The sequence below is a fragment of the Amblyraja radiata genome, chromosome 10, assembly GCF_010909765.2.
Source record: "Amblyraja radiata isolate CabotCenter1 chromosome 10, sAmbRad1.1.pri, whole genome shotgun sequence".
Lineage (NCBI taxonomy): Eukaryota > Metazoa > Chordata > Chondrichthyes > Rajiformes > Rajidae > Amblyraja > Amblyraja radiata.
In genome coordinates this window covers 61285589-61303580 of record NC_045965.1, presented here as the reverse complement: position 1 = coordinate 61303580, position 17992 = coordinate 61285589, and the positions used below count along the sequence as shown (strand labels likewise).

The window sequence follows — 17992 nt, the reverse complement described above, 5'->3', positions numbered from 1 at the left end:
ACCTGTACATGGTACTAACACCATCATCAAGTATGCAGATGATACAATGGTGATTGGCCTCATCAGCAACAACGATGAGTCGGCCTACAGGGAGGAGGTCCAGCACTTAGCAGCATGGTGCGCTGACAACAACCTGGCCCTTAACTCCAAGAAGACCAAGGAGCTCATTGTAGACTTCAGGAAGTCCAGGGGCGGCACGCACACCCCCATCCACATTAACGGGACGGAGGTGGAACGTGTTTCTAGCTTCAGGTTCCTGGGTGTTAACATCTCCGATGACCTCTCTTGGATCCACAATACCTCAACTCTGATCAAGAAGGTTCACCAGCGTCTCTTCTTCCTGAGGAGACTGAAGAAGGTCCATCTGTCTCCTCAGATCCTGGTGAACTTCTACCGCTGCACCATCGAGAGCATCCTTACCAACTGTATCACAGTATGGTATGGCAACTGCTCTGTATCCGACCGGAAGGCATTGCAGAGGGTGGTGAAAATTGCCCAACGCATCACCGGTTCCTCGCTCCCCTCCATTGAGTCTGTCCAAAGCAAGCGTTGTCTGCGGAGGGCGCTCAGCATCGCCAAGGACTGCTCTCACCCCAACCATGGAGTGTTTAGCCTCCTACCATCCGGGAGGCGCTACAGGTCTCTCTGTTGCGGGACCAGCAAGTCCATGAACAGCTTCTTCCCGGCGGCTGTCACTCTACTCAACAACGTACCTAGGTGACTGCCAATCACCCCCCCCCCCCCCGGACACTCCTCCCACAGGAAAAACACTAAGTCTGTATATATGCTAATGTAAATATTTATTCAAATCATATGCTATGTCGCTCTTCCAGGGAGATGCTAAATGCATTTCGTTGTCTCTGTACTGTACACGGACAATGACAATTAAAGTTGAATCTGAATCTGAATCTGAATCAGATGCTGGTTTACACCGAAGATAGACACAAAATGCTGGAATAACTCCGCGGGACAGGCAGCATCTCTGGAGAGAAGGAATGGGTGACATTTTGGGTCGAGACTCTTCTTCAGACGCTTCAGTATCAGTGGTAGTTGGGGGCAGATGCCAGATACAATAGTGGCATTTAAGAGACTTGTGGATAGGCATATGGATAAGCAGGGAATGGAGGAGTATAGGTTATGGGCATCATGTTCAGCACAGACATTCTTCTATGTTGCAAGGGAAATGAAGTTGGTTCCACTGACTGAGTCAGAGAGCTAGCTGTAAATTATTTCTGTCATCTATTCACTTTTGACATAATGCCACTAAAAGCACTACTTCCACTAATTGTCCCCAGAGGAGAAACCATTCCAGTGATTTTATACTAGTTCCTATTGAACCTAAAAATTCCCAAAATATGTAAAGTCACTATTACTCAGTCTGACTCAAACGTATGATTGAGACAAGGGTAAGTTCAGGCCTCAGAAGACCAACTTACTGGCTTCACAATCATAAAATGGTAGACTTTTTCAAACATATTTCACCATTCATTTCTATGTTGCTTTCTTTCATTTACATCTTATGGAAAAGAAGCTAAGTTCTGCTACATTTCTACAGTTTTGGTACATACAATAGCACCACGTGCTCTGATTCACAGGGATGTCAATATATCTTACCTAAGCCATCATCAGAAAGCTGCAGTCCAACTGGAGGGCCACTAGGACGTTCAATAATAGCTGTTACATTTGCATACAGGACTGGTAGAAATCCATGATTAACTTCCACATAAATAATCATTGGGCTTGTGGAATCTTTTCTGCTGATATGCACGGTAACTTTGATTGGAGGAATGTTTGCATCTGCTGCTCGGGATGTTACTGTGACTGTTATAACCTGGTCACCTCCAAGATTCAGAATGCTGTAGATCCAGGGTCCAGTCTGGGAAACAAAGAATCAATATATTCACGAGATCTATAGGATCTTCCACAAAATTTGTTCTATGTAGTTTACCACAGTTAAAATATTAATTCCTGTCAATGCCAAATGAGCTGATATCAGCCAAGACTAAACTAAACTTGCTAGGACATGAGACTTGCTAGGAATAGCCAGGCCACTACTCTTACTGCTTTCCAGTTGACATCACTGGTATTGTTTCATCGTGAAATCAGGTGAAATCAGAATGCCTTAAATAGCTGAAGTACCGTGGCTGTCATTCTAATATAAAGGATGTTTTATGCTTAACATAGAGAAACCTGCAATGTTTCTGAGACTGCTGTACTTGTCCTTTGTGATAGAGCTTGGGTCTGCAAGGTGATATCCATTTTTTTTTCATGTAACTGCAGTACACTGCAACCTTAGTGCATCAGAAATGGAGAGTAAATGCAGTAAAAATAAGTCGAAAGACTCAAAGCTCCACCAAACTAAGACTCCAAGACTGTAATGCCCTTAGTTCCAAAAAGTAATAAACAGAAAATGCTGGCGAAGCTCAGCAGGAAATGTGGTATCTATGGAAAAACAGTCAACATTTCAGGTCTATAATCCATCAGAATTTAGTGAAGGGTACTAGACCAAAAACTACTGTTTGTCTCTCCATCGACTACTATATCTGCTGAGTTTTTCCCTCATTTTCTGTTTTTATTTTAGATTTCCATCATCTGCAGTTTTATTTTGATTTTTGTTTACTAATATCCATAGGTTCCGATAGAACCAGTTGTTCTCCATAAGGAACATTTGTTAAGAGACACTCAGATTTCTCTACTATCAGCACTCAGTCTAGTTTGATGTGAGTAACCAGAATAAGTATGGAGCTTGTGATCTGTGACCTAAAGGACTAACTGAACTGAACTAGAGAGAGCACACAGGTCCTGCAAATAGTCAATATCTGTGTCCGAGCCTATGCACCTACACAAGCAACCGACTGAGAGACATGACAGGAAGAGGTTGTTGGGTACAGAGAGGCAGTCAGTGTCGACCAGAAGGAGTATTTTGAAGATCAGCCCAATTGAGGTTCTCATTTTAGTGCAATTGTTTATGATTCTGTCCCACAGTTTAGTATCCTCTATAATCTCAGCACTAATGATTAGAAAGACAATTCAACAGGTGAAAAACAAAGCCTGGAGTAACAATAGTGCTAGCATTGAAACTATGAGTTAATCATTCAGCATCATCAATGTGTACAACATCAGACTCCCAAAACATACTCTCTCTTAGAAACATAGAAACATAGAAAATAGGTGCAGGAGTAGGCCATTCGGCCATTCAATATGATCATGGCTGATCATCCAACAGTATCCTGTACCTGCCTTCTCTCAATACCCCCTGATCCCTTTAGCCACAAGGGCCACATCTAACTCCCTCTTAAATATAGCCAATGAACTGGCCTCAACTACCTTCTGTGGCAGAGAGTTCCAGAGATTCACCACTCTCTGTGTGAAAAAAGTTGTCCTCATCTCAGTCCTAAAAGATTTCCCCCTTATCCTTAAACTGTGTTAAACTCCTTAACCCTTGTTCTGGACTTCCCCAACATCGGGAACAATCTTCCTGCATCTAGCCTGTCCAACCCCTTAAAAATGTTGTAAGTTTCTATAAGATCCCCCTCAATCTTCTAAATTCTAGCGAGTACAAGCTGAGTCTATCCAGTCTTTCTTCATATGAAAGTCCTGACATCCCAGGAATCAGTCTGGTGAACCTTCTCTGTACTCCCTCTATGGCAAGAATGTCTTTCCTCAGATTAGGAGACCAAAACTGTATGCAATACTCCAGGTGTGGTCTCACCAAGACCCTGTACAACTGCAGTAGAACCTTCCTGCTTCTCCTATACTCAAATCATTTTGCTATGAATGCTAACATACCATTGGCTTTCTTCACTGCATGCTGCACCTGCATGCCTACTTTCAATGACTGGTGTACCATGACACCCAGGTCTCGTTGCATCTCCCCTTTTCCTAATCGGCCACCATTCAGATAATAGTCTACTCACTGACTCATTGGACATAAATGAGCCAATTGGAGACTGAGCACTTGGTAAGAAACCAAGCACCTTTAACCTCTCATTGAGATCATATGGAGGCCATGTTTAAACACTTGAAGGGATATACAACATCTCAAGCTTCCAGTCTCTTGTCCATTGAAGTACCAACATTCTGCACAGGATTCCTGAGTCACCTTTGGACTTACAAATCTGGACAGGAAGTCATACTTTTTCCTGACTGCGAAGAATGGTTAAGGCAGTCAATTGAGAAGGCTGCTTTGTCTTGCAAGGTTTCAAGCAAGCTGGGTGTTGGAGTTTCAATCCTAACTCTTGTAAATCACAGAAAGGCCTTTGGAAGTCAGGAGGCGTACTGTCTTCTAACGGTTCATTAACATTGAATCTATTGTATGGAATAGAGACACATCTGTGTACAGGATGAACCTCAAGAAACATTTAGACCAGGGGTGGGGAACCTGCGGCCTTCTAGGCCATTAAGTGCGGTCTTTTGAATTAATCCAAATTTTGTGGATCAAATCCTTTTATTTTTATTAATATGTTTTTGTTCGTCTTTTATTATTTTTATTTTAATCTTAAAATGAACGTATTTAAAATACCAAAGAGTAAAAGAAGATTCAACAAAATAATCCTCGCCGACTGACGGCCACAATTAAAACATTAGTAAGTCATGAGGGCTATTTTAACACCTGTTATGCTCATGATTTAGTTCCAATGTGACTTTAGAATGTACATTAACCTCCCTGCCTGACTGGCGCCACCACCGCCTGAGGCTGGTTGACGAGAGGGAAAAGGTTGGGGAGATTCTTCAGTATCTTCTTCAAAATGAAATTTCGGATGAACATTTTCCCCAGTTAACGAAGGTCATTGATGAGCAGGAGGATTCATGCGAATCATTTGAAGAATACGCAGCTGTTATAGACTTATTAATTAAAGAATACAATGAAAGGTTCACTGACTTTGAGAATCATGACATCACACTCAAATTAGCATTTCAACCTCACCTAGTTGATGTCTCCAAGGCTCCTAAAGAATTACAGATGGAATTGATTGAGCTCTCAGAAGATAACATTTTAAAGTCCTTATTTGACGCTAAGAAAGATCCGATTGAAATATGGAAAAATGCAATAGAATACCCACGTCTTTGACACCATGCACGAAAAATGCTTTCTTGCTTTTCAACCATTTATTGCTGTGAATCTACATTCTCCCATCTAACCCAAATCAAGACACCCTTAAGGTCACAAATGACGGACACCCATCTAAAAGATCAGCTGAAACTGCGTACCTCCACGTTGCAACCAAATATTCAAATTCTTTCCCACAAAAAGCAGTCACAACAAAGTCATTTAAAGGTTAGTTAACTTAGAATTAACAAAATGTTTTCATTTTCTTGAAGTACATAGCAGTTAGATTTTTACAAAATAATGTACATTTTGAAGTATATCTAATTGAAGTTTCTTGGATGCGGCCTTATTAGATAACAGCTAACTTAATGCGGCATTCCAACATGAAAAGGTTCCCCACCTCTGATTTAGACAACTTAGACAAAGGAAAGTACACAAAAAAGCTGGAGAAACTCAGCGTGTGCAGCAGCATCTATGGAGCGAAGGAAATAGGCAACGTTTCGGGCCGAAACCCTTCTTAAGTAGCTGGGCATTTCAATAATAGAATGGAAAACGGGTGATCGAAGAAAAAACAAAAAAATGCTTGAAATACACTGTTAGTCATGCAGCCTCTGGAGTAAGAAATATTATTAATATTTCAGTTTAATTGTCGTGTGTATTTTAATCCATACCTGTGCTGTGCCCTTAATCTTAAGTCGAGCTATGTGCACAGTCTGATTAATTTTAAAGTCATCGTTATTGTATATCTTTCCATTCGGGTCATACACAAATACATCAGGAGTCTGCGCCTCCCAGGTAACCACAAAGGTTGTGTCATTGCCAATAGACTTATCGATAATGACAGTACCATTCAACCAAGTGTTATTGTCAATGTTTGTTCCTGCATTTTCAAGCTGCGACCAAACAAACAGAATTATTATTTTACCATAAAACAATCGTTAAATTAAAAGAATAAGAGGAATTGAGTTCTCGAAAAAGTAAGTTCCCACCTAAATTATTTGATAAACCAAAAATTGTGGCTGTGCTGCAGACAAGACTGGTAAAATAACAGAAAGAATATGCTTGGATTTGCTGTGATAATTTTCAAATGTCAGTTGGTATATTAAACTACATAAACACTTTAAATAGTAAAAACAAAATGCGGGAAATACTCGGCAGGGCAGGCAGCATCTGTGGCGAGAGAGAAACTGTCCACGGTTCAGGCCCTGCTAATAATTTCCAGCATCTTCTGCCTTTCGTTTCAGATTTTCAGCAGTCTGCAAATTTTTTATTTTTGTAAACAATATTATTAAAAAAATTAACAGCATGCCATTAACATTTTAAATAATGAAATCTCAACACAACACAAGTTTTCGCAGATGCTGCCTGCGCCATGACTCTTTGTTCCAATCCTGGCATGTGTTTAGCTTGGGTCATGGGGTTTGCTGCAGGTATGTGAGTTTGGGGTTGGATGGGCAGGTGGCTATAACAGTCATTGAGTAGTTCAGGGACTCCAGGAGCAGCTGAGATGGAAGCCAGAAACTCCAGGAGTTGCAGAAATGCAAGCATAAGAGTCTGGAAATGTGGGCCGTTGAACTATCCAGCCTATTGCAGTAATTTCTGCAAGATGGCAACTTAGGCAGGGCCTTCCTGAAAGGTAATCAAACCTGGATTGTCTGTTGGCTGCTGTCACCATTCTCAGATACTAATCCCGTGAAAGAATCAATTAATCCACTGGTGTCCAGGTTATCAGTTGCTGCAAACTGTAAGCCTCCTACAGAAATAAAATGATAAATGTTATGTCAACTCAGTGTCACCAAATGTTATCTTAACTCATGAGATAAATTTCAACTCAGATGGTATACCTGACCTACACCAATTAAGAAGTTATCAAACAATCATTGTGTATTACAACCAGATCTGTCCAACTGGGACGAAAACAGTTGAAAACTTTAACCCTGATATAAAATTGGTCTGTTCAGTGGGAACAATGTGAAGAGGAGGGAAATGTTGGATCTAAAATGACAAATGATTGCTTGAACCTGCCCATTAGGGCAGATCCATCATTCGGTGGGACAAGGGATGATTTGTATCGTAACACTGTATCCTTAATATCTTCAATCCTGACGTATGGGGCCATCTGCATTAAGTTTGCACATTCTTCCTGTGACGGCATGGGTTCTTCCACATACAGTGAGTTCCCTCACAGACATACAGATTGGTAGTTAGCCACTGTAAATTGCTCCCAAGTATGTAGGTGAGTGGTAAAATCTTGGAGGGATCCAATAGAATGTGGGGAAATTATTGTGGGAATGGGATTGCTCTATGAACCAGAATTGACTTGATAAGCCAAAATGGCTGTCTACGTCATTTGGAAATATTAACTCTAAACTGTCCTATGGAAGGGTTGAGCAAGCAATTCAGTTCAGGGTATGGGCGGGCAATAAATGTGGGTCTTATTCACCTTACAAATTAATTAAAAAAAAAGAAAATTATGACTTTTAGAGATTTTTTTTTACTCAGAGCAGGGTTCAAATGTGAAATAACAGAAGGACTAGAGTCAGCTGGTAAAGATGCATTTAAGAGGAAGCCAGTAAAACAACTGAGGGAGAAAACGTATTGATGACATAAACCTGTTGGGTTGAAAATTCCCTTTCAGCGCTTTATATGCTGTAATTTAAAGCTGCTAATTTTTGTTAGTTGATTAATCCTTTCATTATACCTTCACAAACATGTGTGTGATATGGCGTGCATAATTGAATCACAGAAGCATGTCAACTTCCTCCTAATTATGGCAAAAAAGGGGCAGGATCAGGAAGAAAATAAGTACAAAAGTTCCACCAATTCAAGCTTTTGGGTGAACTCCAAATTCAATGCTTTCACTTGAAGTTCTTTTGTTTGCTGTTCACATTATGCAGGATAATTTAATATAAGCCTGTTAATACCAGCATAACAAAAGTGAAGGGGAATCCCATAGAACAAACATGTATAATGTTAGCATTCCTGCTTTACTGGCGGGTAATTGCAATAGATTCCATGCCACAATTTCCAACGAATCTTCCTCTTGTGGAACCCTCCAAATTTAAAAGTCAGTTACAATTATGTGGAAAAGCTCCAGGAATAGATCCAATACTAGCAGACGTTTTCAAAGAAGGGGGCCCATTTTTGAATGAGAAACTGACAGTTACTTCAGGTTCTATGGAACAAGCAAAACACCTCCGGACTTCAACAACACCTCAATTAATCACCTGTAGGAAAGGAGAGCTGTCAAGGTTACAATAATTACAGAAGAATCTATTCTTGACTGCTGGTAAACCCCAAGCTGGAGGCCTGCTAAACAAACGTACCAATCACCTTGAGGGAAGTCTATATCCAGAAAGTCAATGTGATTTCTATGAAGGGAGTGGAAAAGTAATCATGATCTTCAGAGCAATACATTTCCAAGAGAAATGCAAAGAACAAAATTATAGCTTGTTCCCCATCCTTGTTGATCTCACGAAAGCTATTGTGACACTATTGTTTTTACACTATTGTTCGTTGAATGCAAGATCATGTTAAATAAGGTTCTCTGAAAAGTTCAACATAATTGACAACATCATGATGGTATGATGACCAGAGTAATAGATGATGGAGACCCTCTCCCAGTTACAAATGATGTGTAACATTGTATGTGTTTGTCACCACAATGTTTAGTAGGATGTTCTCCATGTAACTGTCTGATGCCTACCCTGATAAAGAGGATAGAATCAAACATAGATGCAGGACTCATGATGCTCCTTTTAACTCAAGGAGACACTGAGTAAAATCCAAAGTATGAGAAACCACCTTAAGGAATATTGTGTTTGCTGATGACTATGCATTCAATGCAAGCTCAGAAGCTGAGGAAGGATATGCTGGCATTGGACAGGGTCCAGGGGAGGTTTATGAGAATGATGCCGAGGATGATTTGGTTAACATATGAAGAATGTTTGGTGGCTCTGGGCCTGCATTCACTGGAGTTTAGAAAGATGTGGATGGATCTTATTGAAACCTACCGGACAATGAAAGGCCTAGACAGAGTGGACATGGAAAGGTTATTTCCAATAATTGGATAGTCTAGAACCAGAGGGCACAGCCTCTGAATAAAAGGATGTACATTTACAACAGCGATGAGGAGGAATTTCTTTGGCCAGAGGGTGGTGATTCTGTGGAATTCATTGCTACAGACAGCTGTGGAGGCCAAGGCATGGACTCTTTTTAAAGCGGAGATAGATAGGTTATTGATTAGTAAAGGCGTCATAAACATGTTTGTTTAAGAAGGAACTGCAGATGCTGGAAAATCGAAGGTAGACAAAAATGCTGGAGAAACTCAGCGGATGAGGCAGCATCTATGGAGCAAAGGAAATAGACAACGTTTCGGGTCGAGACGCTTCTTCATCTGACCATTCACAAACATGTTTGTGAATGGTTAGATGCGTCAGTAGTGGACAAGATTGCTATTCATGGCAGCATTCTCTCAAGTTTGGTCAACAGGCAACTCTGCTTTTGGTAGACAAGTAAAATGTGGAACGAAAAGTAATCATCCTAAAGCCAAAGCTGAAAGTGTACAGTGTTATATCAGACTGATCTTTCTCTATGCTTGCGAGATATGGACAGTGTACAGCAGATGTACACCGGAACCACTTCCCCGTGCCCTGTCTGTACAGGATACATCAACTCAATTGGAGAAACAGATTCCAGCCATACAGATACTGTCCTATCACTTACACGTTGTTGCATGAATCGCAGGTCAGAAGAACAGGACATGCCAAGAGTTTGTTTTTCTGGCGAAAGAGGGTGTTAGTGATGATGAGGTTGTGTTGAGCACATTTGCTGAGAACAGAGATGAGGAGGAATTTCTTTGGCCAGAGGGTGGTGATTCTGTGGATCACCATTGGAGTTGATGTTCCGATGCCTTCCTTTCCTATGGTATCCTTCCAGAGTTGTCGGTCTTATCCTCCCTGGGGATTCTAGACAGTGTCTCATCCAAGCAGGTGTAGAAGGTCTCTTTTACTTCCTCCTCAGAGTCTAAAGTAGGGGCATAAGCACTTACAACTGTTGCCATCTGGTTGTTGGTAAGCACCAGACGGATGGTCATGAGACGCTCACTGATTCCCACAGGAAGTTCAGAGATGTGGCTGATGTGCTGGTTCCTGATGGCAAACCCAACACCATGGATCCTGGGCTTATCAGCAGCTTTTCTTTTCCAGAAGAAAGTTTAGCCACCCTTCTCCTCCTTCAGTTGTCCTTCGTCTTATGTCAATCCGGCATCTTCTCAGTTCTCTTGCAATGGTCGTGGTTCTCCTCTCTGGCCTGTTACTGGTTGCACTATCCACCAATGTGTGCACATTCCATGCTCCAGTTCATATTCATATTTCTGTGTTTCTGACCGTGTGTGGTGATACCTCTGGACGCAGTAATCCAGTCGGTAAGTTCGAGGCAGGCTATTTTTAGGGCATCTTTTCTAGTCCTTTCCCCAAGTGGGATTAGCAGAGTGGATACTAAAGAGGAATGCTCAGTGATGGGTGCAGCTGCCGAGGGGCTCTTATGCTTCGTTCCACATCCAGCGACTGAATCTAGCACTCACTGCCTGATGTGCCAGCTCATGATTAGGGGCTTCCAGATCTCACAACACTGCCCCCATTGGCACTTGCTGGTCACCGTAGGACTTAATCCAGGATGCTAGTGTGGATTCCTTATATGGAGGATGCTTGTGCGTGACTTTGTTTAACGGGGGTAGACTGGTGCACAGACAGCCACTACGCGGTCCTTGACAGATCTGGGTCAGGATCCAGTGGCATGGAGTCCAAGACGACCGGGGACCCTTTTCTGCTGCAGCCTTCATCCGCTTTCCCAGCCGTTATGACGCTTCACTAAAGTCAGCCATTAACCGTTCCACCGTTGAGGTCTTGGTTGGATTGCTCTTTGTCAGAGACCTCCCCCCCGACCTTACCGCCTTGGGTGTCCTACCAGGAGCATAGCTCCAGACGGCATCACTCTCAGGATCTCAGGACCACACAATCCACGGAGATGAAACATGTCAAGTCAAGAGAAAGCCTGATGACATAATACCGATGAAGTTAGTTTATGGAAAGCTGATTGAGGACAAACCGGTGGACATAAAAAGAGTTTCAAAGACTCTTAGAACATCCCTGAAGAGTTTCAATAATGACACAACCATTGGCAATAATGATCATAGGACCGTCCTGTTTGGAGTACCCGTATAAAAAGGACTGCTCGCTCAAATGAGGAAGCTCATTTGCTCAGGAAGCTCAGGGAGGAAATCTTAAAAATCACGAACCACTGAGACTACATTATCCCTACTGTCAGTTGTGTAAAAGAAACTATTGAGCCCAGGTTGGTCTGATCAGCCATCTCTGTACCCAGTACGAACCTGTAGACCTGGATGTCATGATCTTCCTCGAGAAGGAGTGATGAACAACATAAATTTGTGTGATATGATTATCAATTAATTCAGAGGGACGCTAACTAACTTCTTATTTTTGTTAAATTGGTCAGATCAGGAGAAAAGTCCAGCCACATACAGATTTTAGATGGACTTCATATTTACTGCTCCCACCTGAAGTTCTTTTGTCTGTTGTTTACGCTATGTTGGCTAATTTAATATAAATCTGTTAATACCAGTGTAACAAAGGTGAAGGGGAATCCCGTAGAACAAGCAAATGAAATGTTTGTATGTTTGGTTTCCCAGTGGAAAATTGCAATGTCTTTCAATACCAGTTACCTGTCATAGCTGAGAGCTCTTCTAATTCTTTAGCTGCGGTTGGCCCTAACGCAATAGTGTGGATTACAGATCCACTTTCTTCTACTTCTTGGAAGCAACTGCTTATTTGTTGATCTATTCCATCTGTCAGTAAAATGATTTCATCCCCCTTCGTAGCATTGTCATCTCCACGAAGTACCTGCAACAATGATTCATCAACATGGGGAAAAATGTAGCAATTAAAATTAAGAGAATTGGCCAAATTTTATCGGTTTACCTCAAAGCCAGACCGAATTCCTGCACAAATGCTCGTTCCTCCATAAGCTCTTGCCGGTAACAGCTTTACAAGTTCCTCTCTCGTGATATCACTAACAATCATTTTTAAATGTGTTTGAATGCTCGCATAGTAACTGAAAGTGACAATTGCAGCTTGTGATCCTGTCTCAACAATCTGCTGCAAGAATATCTCGGCTGCTTGTCGGAGCCTGTCAATGCGATTCCACTGTGTATCAAAAAAGCACAATTTTCTTAAACTTTGTATTTAAACAAAAAAGATTGTGTAAAATGTATTAAATAATTTCTGTTGGTTAACCAAGAGGCTTGTTTTGGTATAGATGGTATCAAGTTTCTACTTTATCAGAATACCCAGCCCCCGACATTCATTTTAGGACTCACAATAGGGTTTCATCACAGAAATTAATATCAATGACCTTACCGATGACATGCTTCCTGAGACGTCAAGAACTAAGCAAAGCACGCGGTTTTTGGCTTGCAGAAGTGTGAAATTTGGTTTAACTGAACCATTGTGGGGTGAAGAAATGTTTTGAAAATCTTCCGACTTGCTGATCACGTCCCAAGTGCTCTTATAATTGCACATTTTGTTCTGCATGTTTGGTGCTTCAGGATTGTGAGTGGTGTTATCACAGAATTTATCCACCTGGATATTTGTATAAAGGATACACAAATGTTTCTCTGTACCTCGTATATGTGACAATAATAAACTAAACTAAAGTAGATGGGAAGAAGAAAATGTAAGTTACACCCGTTAAAACGAATAACTTTAAAATGTATAGAAAAAATCCAGTAAAATGTATAGAAAAATAGACTCTTTGCCTCCTCGTCTGCAGGCCACAAACCCCCATAGTAATCAGTGGGACTTCAAATCTCACACCAGGCCTGGACCTGGTACTGGATATGAGAATAATAACCCAGCATGATGTTGTGAGATCCAACCAAGACTGGGCTTCACCATTGGATAGAAATCCAGCGGATGGAACGAAAACCGACAAGAGTCGGCCTCTCGAATCAGTAAGTCCCCAGACTCTCACCGCATTCACTTAAGTCCTAATGAGTAAGTGTGGCTGATCCATTTGGAGCCGGCATCAACAACGAATGCAATCTGGGCAAATAACTAGGGAACTAGCTTCTCGTGGCTCTACTTACATTCGGTAATCCCTGTAAGTACATAATTGAAGATGATGACATCTGATTTTTCTCAGGGAAAAACTGACATTCCTTGTTAGGTAATCCTGTGCTTTTATCAATGGTACACAAGGAACACAAACTGCCATTACATTCAGCAGTCATTCCCCTTATGCTGAGAGAACATCTGAAAGTCAAAATAATAATTAGAAAACTGCACATGCTTATATTTATACACTTGACAATTTAATCAGAAACGACTTGGAGTGGATAATTCATGGGTCTTCTCATTACTGGCCAATTCTTTCATTGTAGGCCATTGATTGGACTTCCCAGCCCACACACAACACCCTTCAAAGATTAGTGGGGATGACTTTCAGTACTTTTATTGGCAGTTGCTGCTAACAATCCTTCCCGTCTTTCATATTCGATACCCACAATCAAGCCATTGGCTTAATTTTGGCATATTTGGCATAACTCCATGGCTTAATTTTGGCAATACATCTACTGCAGCAGATAGCAGTAAGCCCACTAAACTGAGCTCCTGACTGCTCTTTCAGTCTGTTTTCATGCACAAAAAAAACATTGCACAGCTTAGAAGAAAAATAATGACCACTCAGAACTCCAGGACATAAAGTGCTGGAGTAATTCAGTAGGTCAGACAGCATCTCTGTAGAACATGGATAGATGACGTTTTGGGTTGGGATCGTTCTTCAAACTATTTGTGGTGGGGAAGGGGGATGGGCAAGAAAGCTGGAAGAGAGGTGGGAGAGGACAAAGGCTGGTAAGTGATAGGTGGATATAGGTGATGAGGTTTGGTTGGCAGATGGTTGAATGACCCGAATCGTTATCAATCCAGAGATGTTGCCTGACTCGCTGAGTTACTCCAGCACTTAGTGTTTATTTTTTGTAAAAATCTGTAGGTTTTTGTATATTCAAGAAAAAGAGGGAGTTGTCCTTCACTCCTGGCCGATGGTTTTAAGTGCTTCATCCAGCATAACTTAAAACCGATGTAAAGTTCAATATCAAATTGTTGTTTGTGAGAGCAGGCTTTATGCAGTATTGGTTGCCATATTCCTTAAAACAGCCCGTAAAAAGTATACCATTGGCTCTAATGAATTTTAGGACATATCTAGATTAGGAAAGTTATTACAGAAATGCAAGTTCTTCCCTTTACATTCTTGACTAGAGATTCTTACGACCTAAGAAAATCATACCTTGTTGCTTCAGAAGTTCTATTGCTGGATTTGTAAAATGGAATCAGATCATTATGTTCATTAAATACACCCCAGCGAAAACGAGCCCATTCATGAACCAATACTCTACCTACAAAAGTAAGATGTTTATTTTAATAGTGAACTTATTGCTTTCATGTTCTTAAGATATGTACTGTACAATTATTTCTGCAGGTTTAGCTATTGACATAATTCCCTTGCAAGGGCAAAATACTCTCAATGGGATGAAGTTCTTTTTCTGCGATTATAAAATTAATTAGAGTTGTTTGGTCTGAATCAACAAATGTGAGCTGTGTTCATGATATGCAGTAATATAGGTAAATGACCAAGCAGCCACTTTCACCACACCTCTTTCTTACTGACAGGTGTACCGCGAGTCCAAGATAGCCTATGCTGGAGGCATTTTCAATTAGATGCTTATTTCAATTAGAAATCCTCACATTTCCTTATAATTATGCAGTCGTGGTTTGAATTGAAAACGTGTCAGATTTAATGGCAGTGGCAACTCTGGGTACTTGTATGTAGCCAGACTCATTCTGGAAACAATCAAGCAAGCTGAAGGTCCATAGGTCACATTTCCTTTCATTTTCTGATATTTTGCATTTTAGAATTCCCCTTTAGAACAAAGAAACAATAGACCCATTAGTCTGACCGCTCGAACGCTTAGGGAAATTTGAATGTATTAGCTGGCAGTAACGTTGTTTATGATGGCTAATGAATTTTTCTGACGAAGTAACTAATTAACAACAACATATTAATATAAACATGTTCCAAGGAGTTTTATGTAAGCATTTTCAAAATGAATGAAAGCTTCCATAGCGCAGATGGGAAAAGGACTGGTTGCAGAGGAAGCTAAGAAATGCCTTAAGGAGGAGATGTTGAGGGTGACAGAAGGAAAATACAAAACTATGAACTTTTTTGTGGCACCTTATGGACAATCTACTGAAACATCAAATATCCACCAGGTCTCTCTTACTTATTTGGCTAATTATAGTATTCAAAAAGCTCCAGCAAATTTAATTCTAGGATTGCCCTTTAATCAATCCGTTGACTCTGTCCAGTCTTATTATTTTCTAAATGCCGTGTTAACATTTCTTTATTATTTTCTAAACTGCTGATAGTAAGCTATTTATCCTTGCAATCTTCCACAAGCTTCGCTCTGCCTCTATTCTGTTTAATTCCCCTACTTTTTCCTATTTGAATGAATCTTCAACCAGCCATTTATTATTACTTATTATTATTAATGCATTACATATTATCTCATGATCCACAATTTCCTCCTGACGTTATTGTGCACTTTCTGAGAATCCAAATTGTTCCCCTTGAGCTATTCCACCCTCAAAAATAACACAAACATGTTGGTTTTAGCTTATTTTGTGAATTTCTTACCACCTTGCTGCCAAATCCTCAAAAATTGATTAAAGCGTTTCTCTACTGTTGACATCAAGATGATTTCCTTTGGTTTCCTATTTTCTCCAGCCCTCTTTAGAATAGCAGGTTCATGTCTATTACCATTCAAATAATGAAAGGTATTTTAGAATGTTTGGAACACTCCCACACTCTTTATACCCATCGCTTTGTGAAACATGGTGGGACAGTCAACCCCCAACTTTCAGTTGGGATTTTCAATGGGCTTTAGATCAGTAATCATATCATTAAAGCGTGAAGAGCTGAATAGCCTACACTTGTTCCTATGGTGCATGATTTATACAGCCGTGAATACACATGCTGCAGCAGTGCAAGCTTTTTCAAATTAATTTACCTTTTGGACCATAAACCGAGGTCATTTTATCGTTTAGAATGAACTTTGGGGTGAAATGAATGTACCGACCCATCTCGCCACATTGCAGGGTGTACGGTGCATCTCCATGTTTAAGGTATGATTCAGCAATGATCACATCAGCCTATGAAAGAAAATTTAATGTTTCCCATATGAAAATCATTGCACACAAAAAAAAGCACTGCCAAGAGCAGAATTGTAGATGTACTAGGTCTGAGAACTTTGTACAAAAATGCCAACATTTTCAGAAATGTCTGCCTTGTTCCTCTTTCCATTCATCGTTGCTCTGATTCACTTCTCCCCTAACATTCCACCTCTCAATATTTATGGATCTTAGAACTCTCTCAAATACCATTGGACATCCTACTTCTTTTTCATTACCCTTGAGTATTCCCCTTGTTACTCCGATGTCAAAATTCCACAGATTCTCTCTCAGTGCTCTGTTAAAGGACCAACTTCCAGCTAACACCACAAGATCTGGATAATGATATTGGTGCAATAAGGGACATCTGGTTGAGCGAAGGGCAGGTCTGGTAACTGAATGTTCTCGAGAATAAAGTTTCAGTCGTGTCAGAAGCCTCTGTTGCATTGCTGATCGTGGAAGCAACTTTGCACTACTCAGTGGATTCTTGGAGGGATCAGCCAATTAAACGATACTGGTAGAATTTTGGAATAAGAAAGGGACAGTCATTTACATTATACTTAGATTAGACGAGGGGTTATACTGTAGCCTCCCGTGGCAGTCAATAGGACATAGAAAACATATGTAGACAAATCTTAGAACGGTGTAAAAGCAATAGGGTTACAGTAGCAGGAGATTTTGACAATATTGACTTGGATTGACAGGATTAATGATTTTGCTGGGGATTAGAAAGGAAGGAGTTGATAAAATGCATTCAAGGTGGATTTTTGAAGCAGTATATTGAGATCTCTACTATGGTGGGGACTGTACTTTATTTTATCTGAGGGACAGAGGTCGAAAAAGTGATTGAAATGTCTGTGGAGAAACCCTTTGGGAACAGCGACCATACAATGCTCTGTAAATTTCAAGATGGCCGTGGAAAATGATTAAGCAGGTCATCAACTTAGGGCCCTAAGCAGATTTTCATGTTATAAGACAGGACCTGGACGAGATAAACTGGGAATAGCTACTCAGGAGAAAACAATATCTGACAAATGGAAGGTATTTAAGAGCTAGCTAATAAGAGTTCAGACCCAGATGTTATTGAAGATTTGATCAGGGAAAAGAAAGAAGCATATGTCAGGCAGAATTATCGAATGAGTTCTTGAAATCCATAGAGGATATAGGAAAAAGCATAACCTCTTAAAGGAAAAAGCAAATACTCTCTAGAATTTAGGAGATTGAGAGGGGATCTTATAGAAACTTATAAAATTCTTAAGGGGTTGGACAGGCTAGATGCAGGAAGATTGCTCCCGACGTTGGGGAAGTCCAGGACAAGGGGTCACAGCTTAAGGATAAGGGGGAATTCCTTTAAAACCGAGATGAGAAGAACTTTTTTCACACAGAGAGTGGTGAATCTCTGGAACTCTCTGCCACAGAGGGTAGTCGAGGCCACTTCATTGGCTATATTTAAGAGGGAGTTAGATGTGGCCCTTGTGGCTAAGGGGATCAGAGGGTATGGAGAGAAGGCAGGTACGGGATACTGAGTTGGATGATCAGCCATGATCAAATTGAATGGCGGTGCAGGCTCGAAGGGCCGAATGGCCTACTCCTGCACCTAATTTCTATGTTTCTATGTTTCTATAAGTAAGAAATTCGAGGC

At 40.8% G+C, this 17992-nt stretch overlaps 1 protein-coding gene across 1 annotated transcript in view; it reads right to left on the bottom strand.

The window, feature by feature from the left end:
* The window catches only part of LOC116977402 (calcium-activated chloride channel regulator 1-like), a 60897-nt gene that overhangs the window by 29517 nt on the left and 13388 nt on the right, over positions 1 to 17992 (bottom strand). The window contains exons 5-13 of the mRNA XM_033027832.1: positions 16191 to 16332; positions 14411 to 14519; positions 13215 to 13380; positions 12487 to 12708; positions 12049 to 12273; positions 11793 to 11970; positions 6697 to 6803; positions 5722 to 5943; positions 1615 to 1876 (exon numbers count right to left, since the gene is read on the bottom strand). Coding sequence (XP_032883723.1) covers positions 1615 to 1876; positions 5722 to 5943; positions 6697 to 6803; positions 11793 to 11970; positions 12049 to 12273; positions 12487 to 12708; positions 13215 to 13380; positions 14411 to 14519; positions 16191 to 16332 — 1633 coding nt within the window. The remainder of the gene's footprint in view (positions 1 to 1614; positions 1877 to 5721; positions 5944 to 6696; positions 6804 to 11792; positions 11971 to 12048; positions 12274 to 12486; positions 12709 to 13214; positions 13381 to 14410; positions 14520 to 16190; positions 16333 to 17992) is intronic.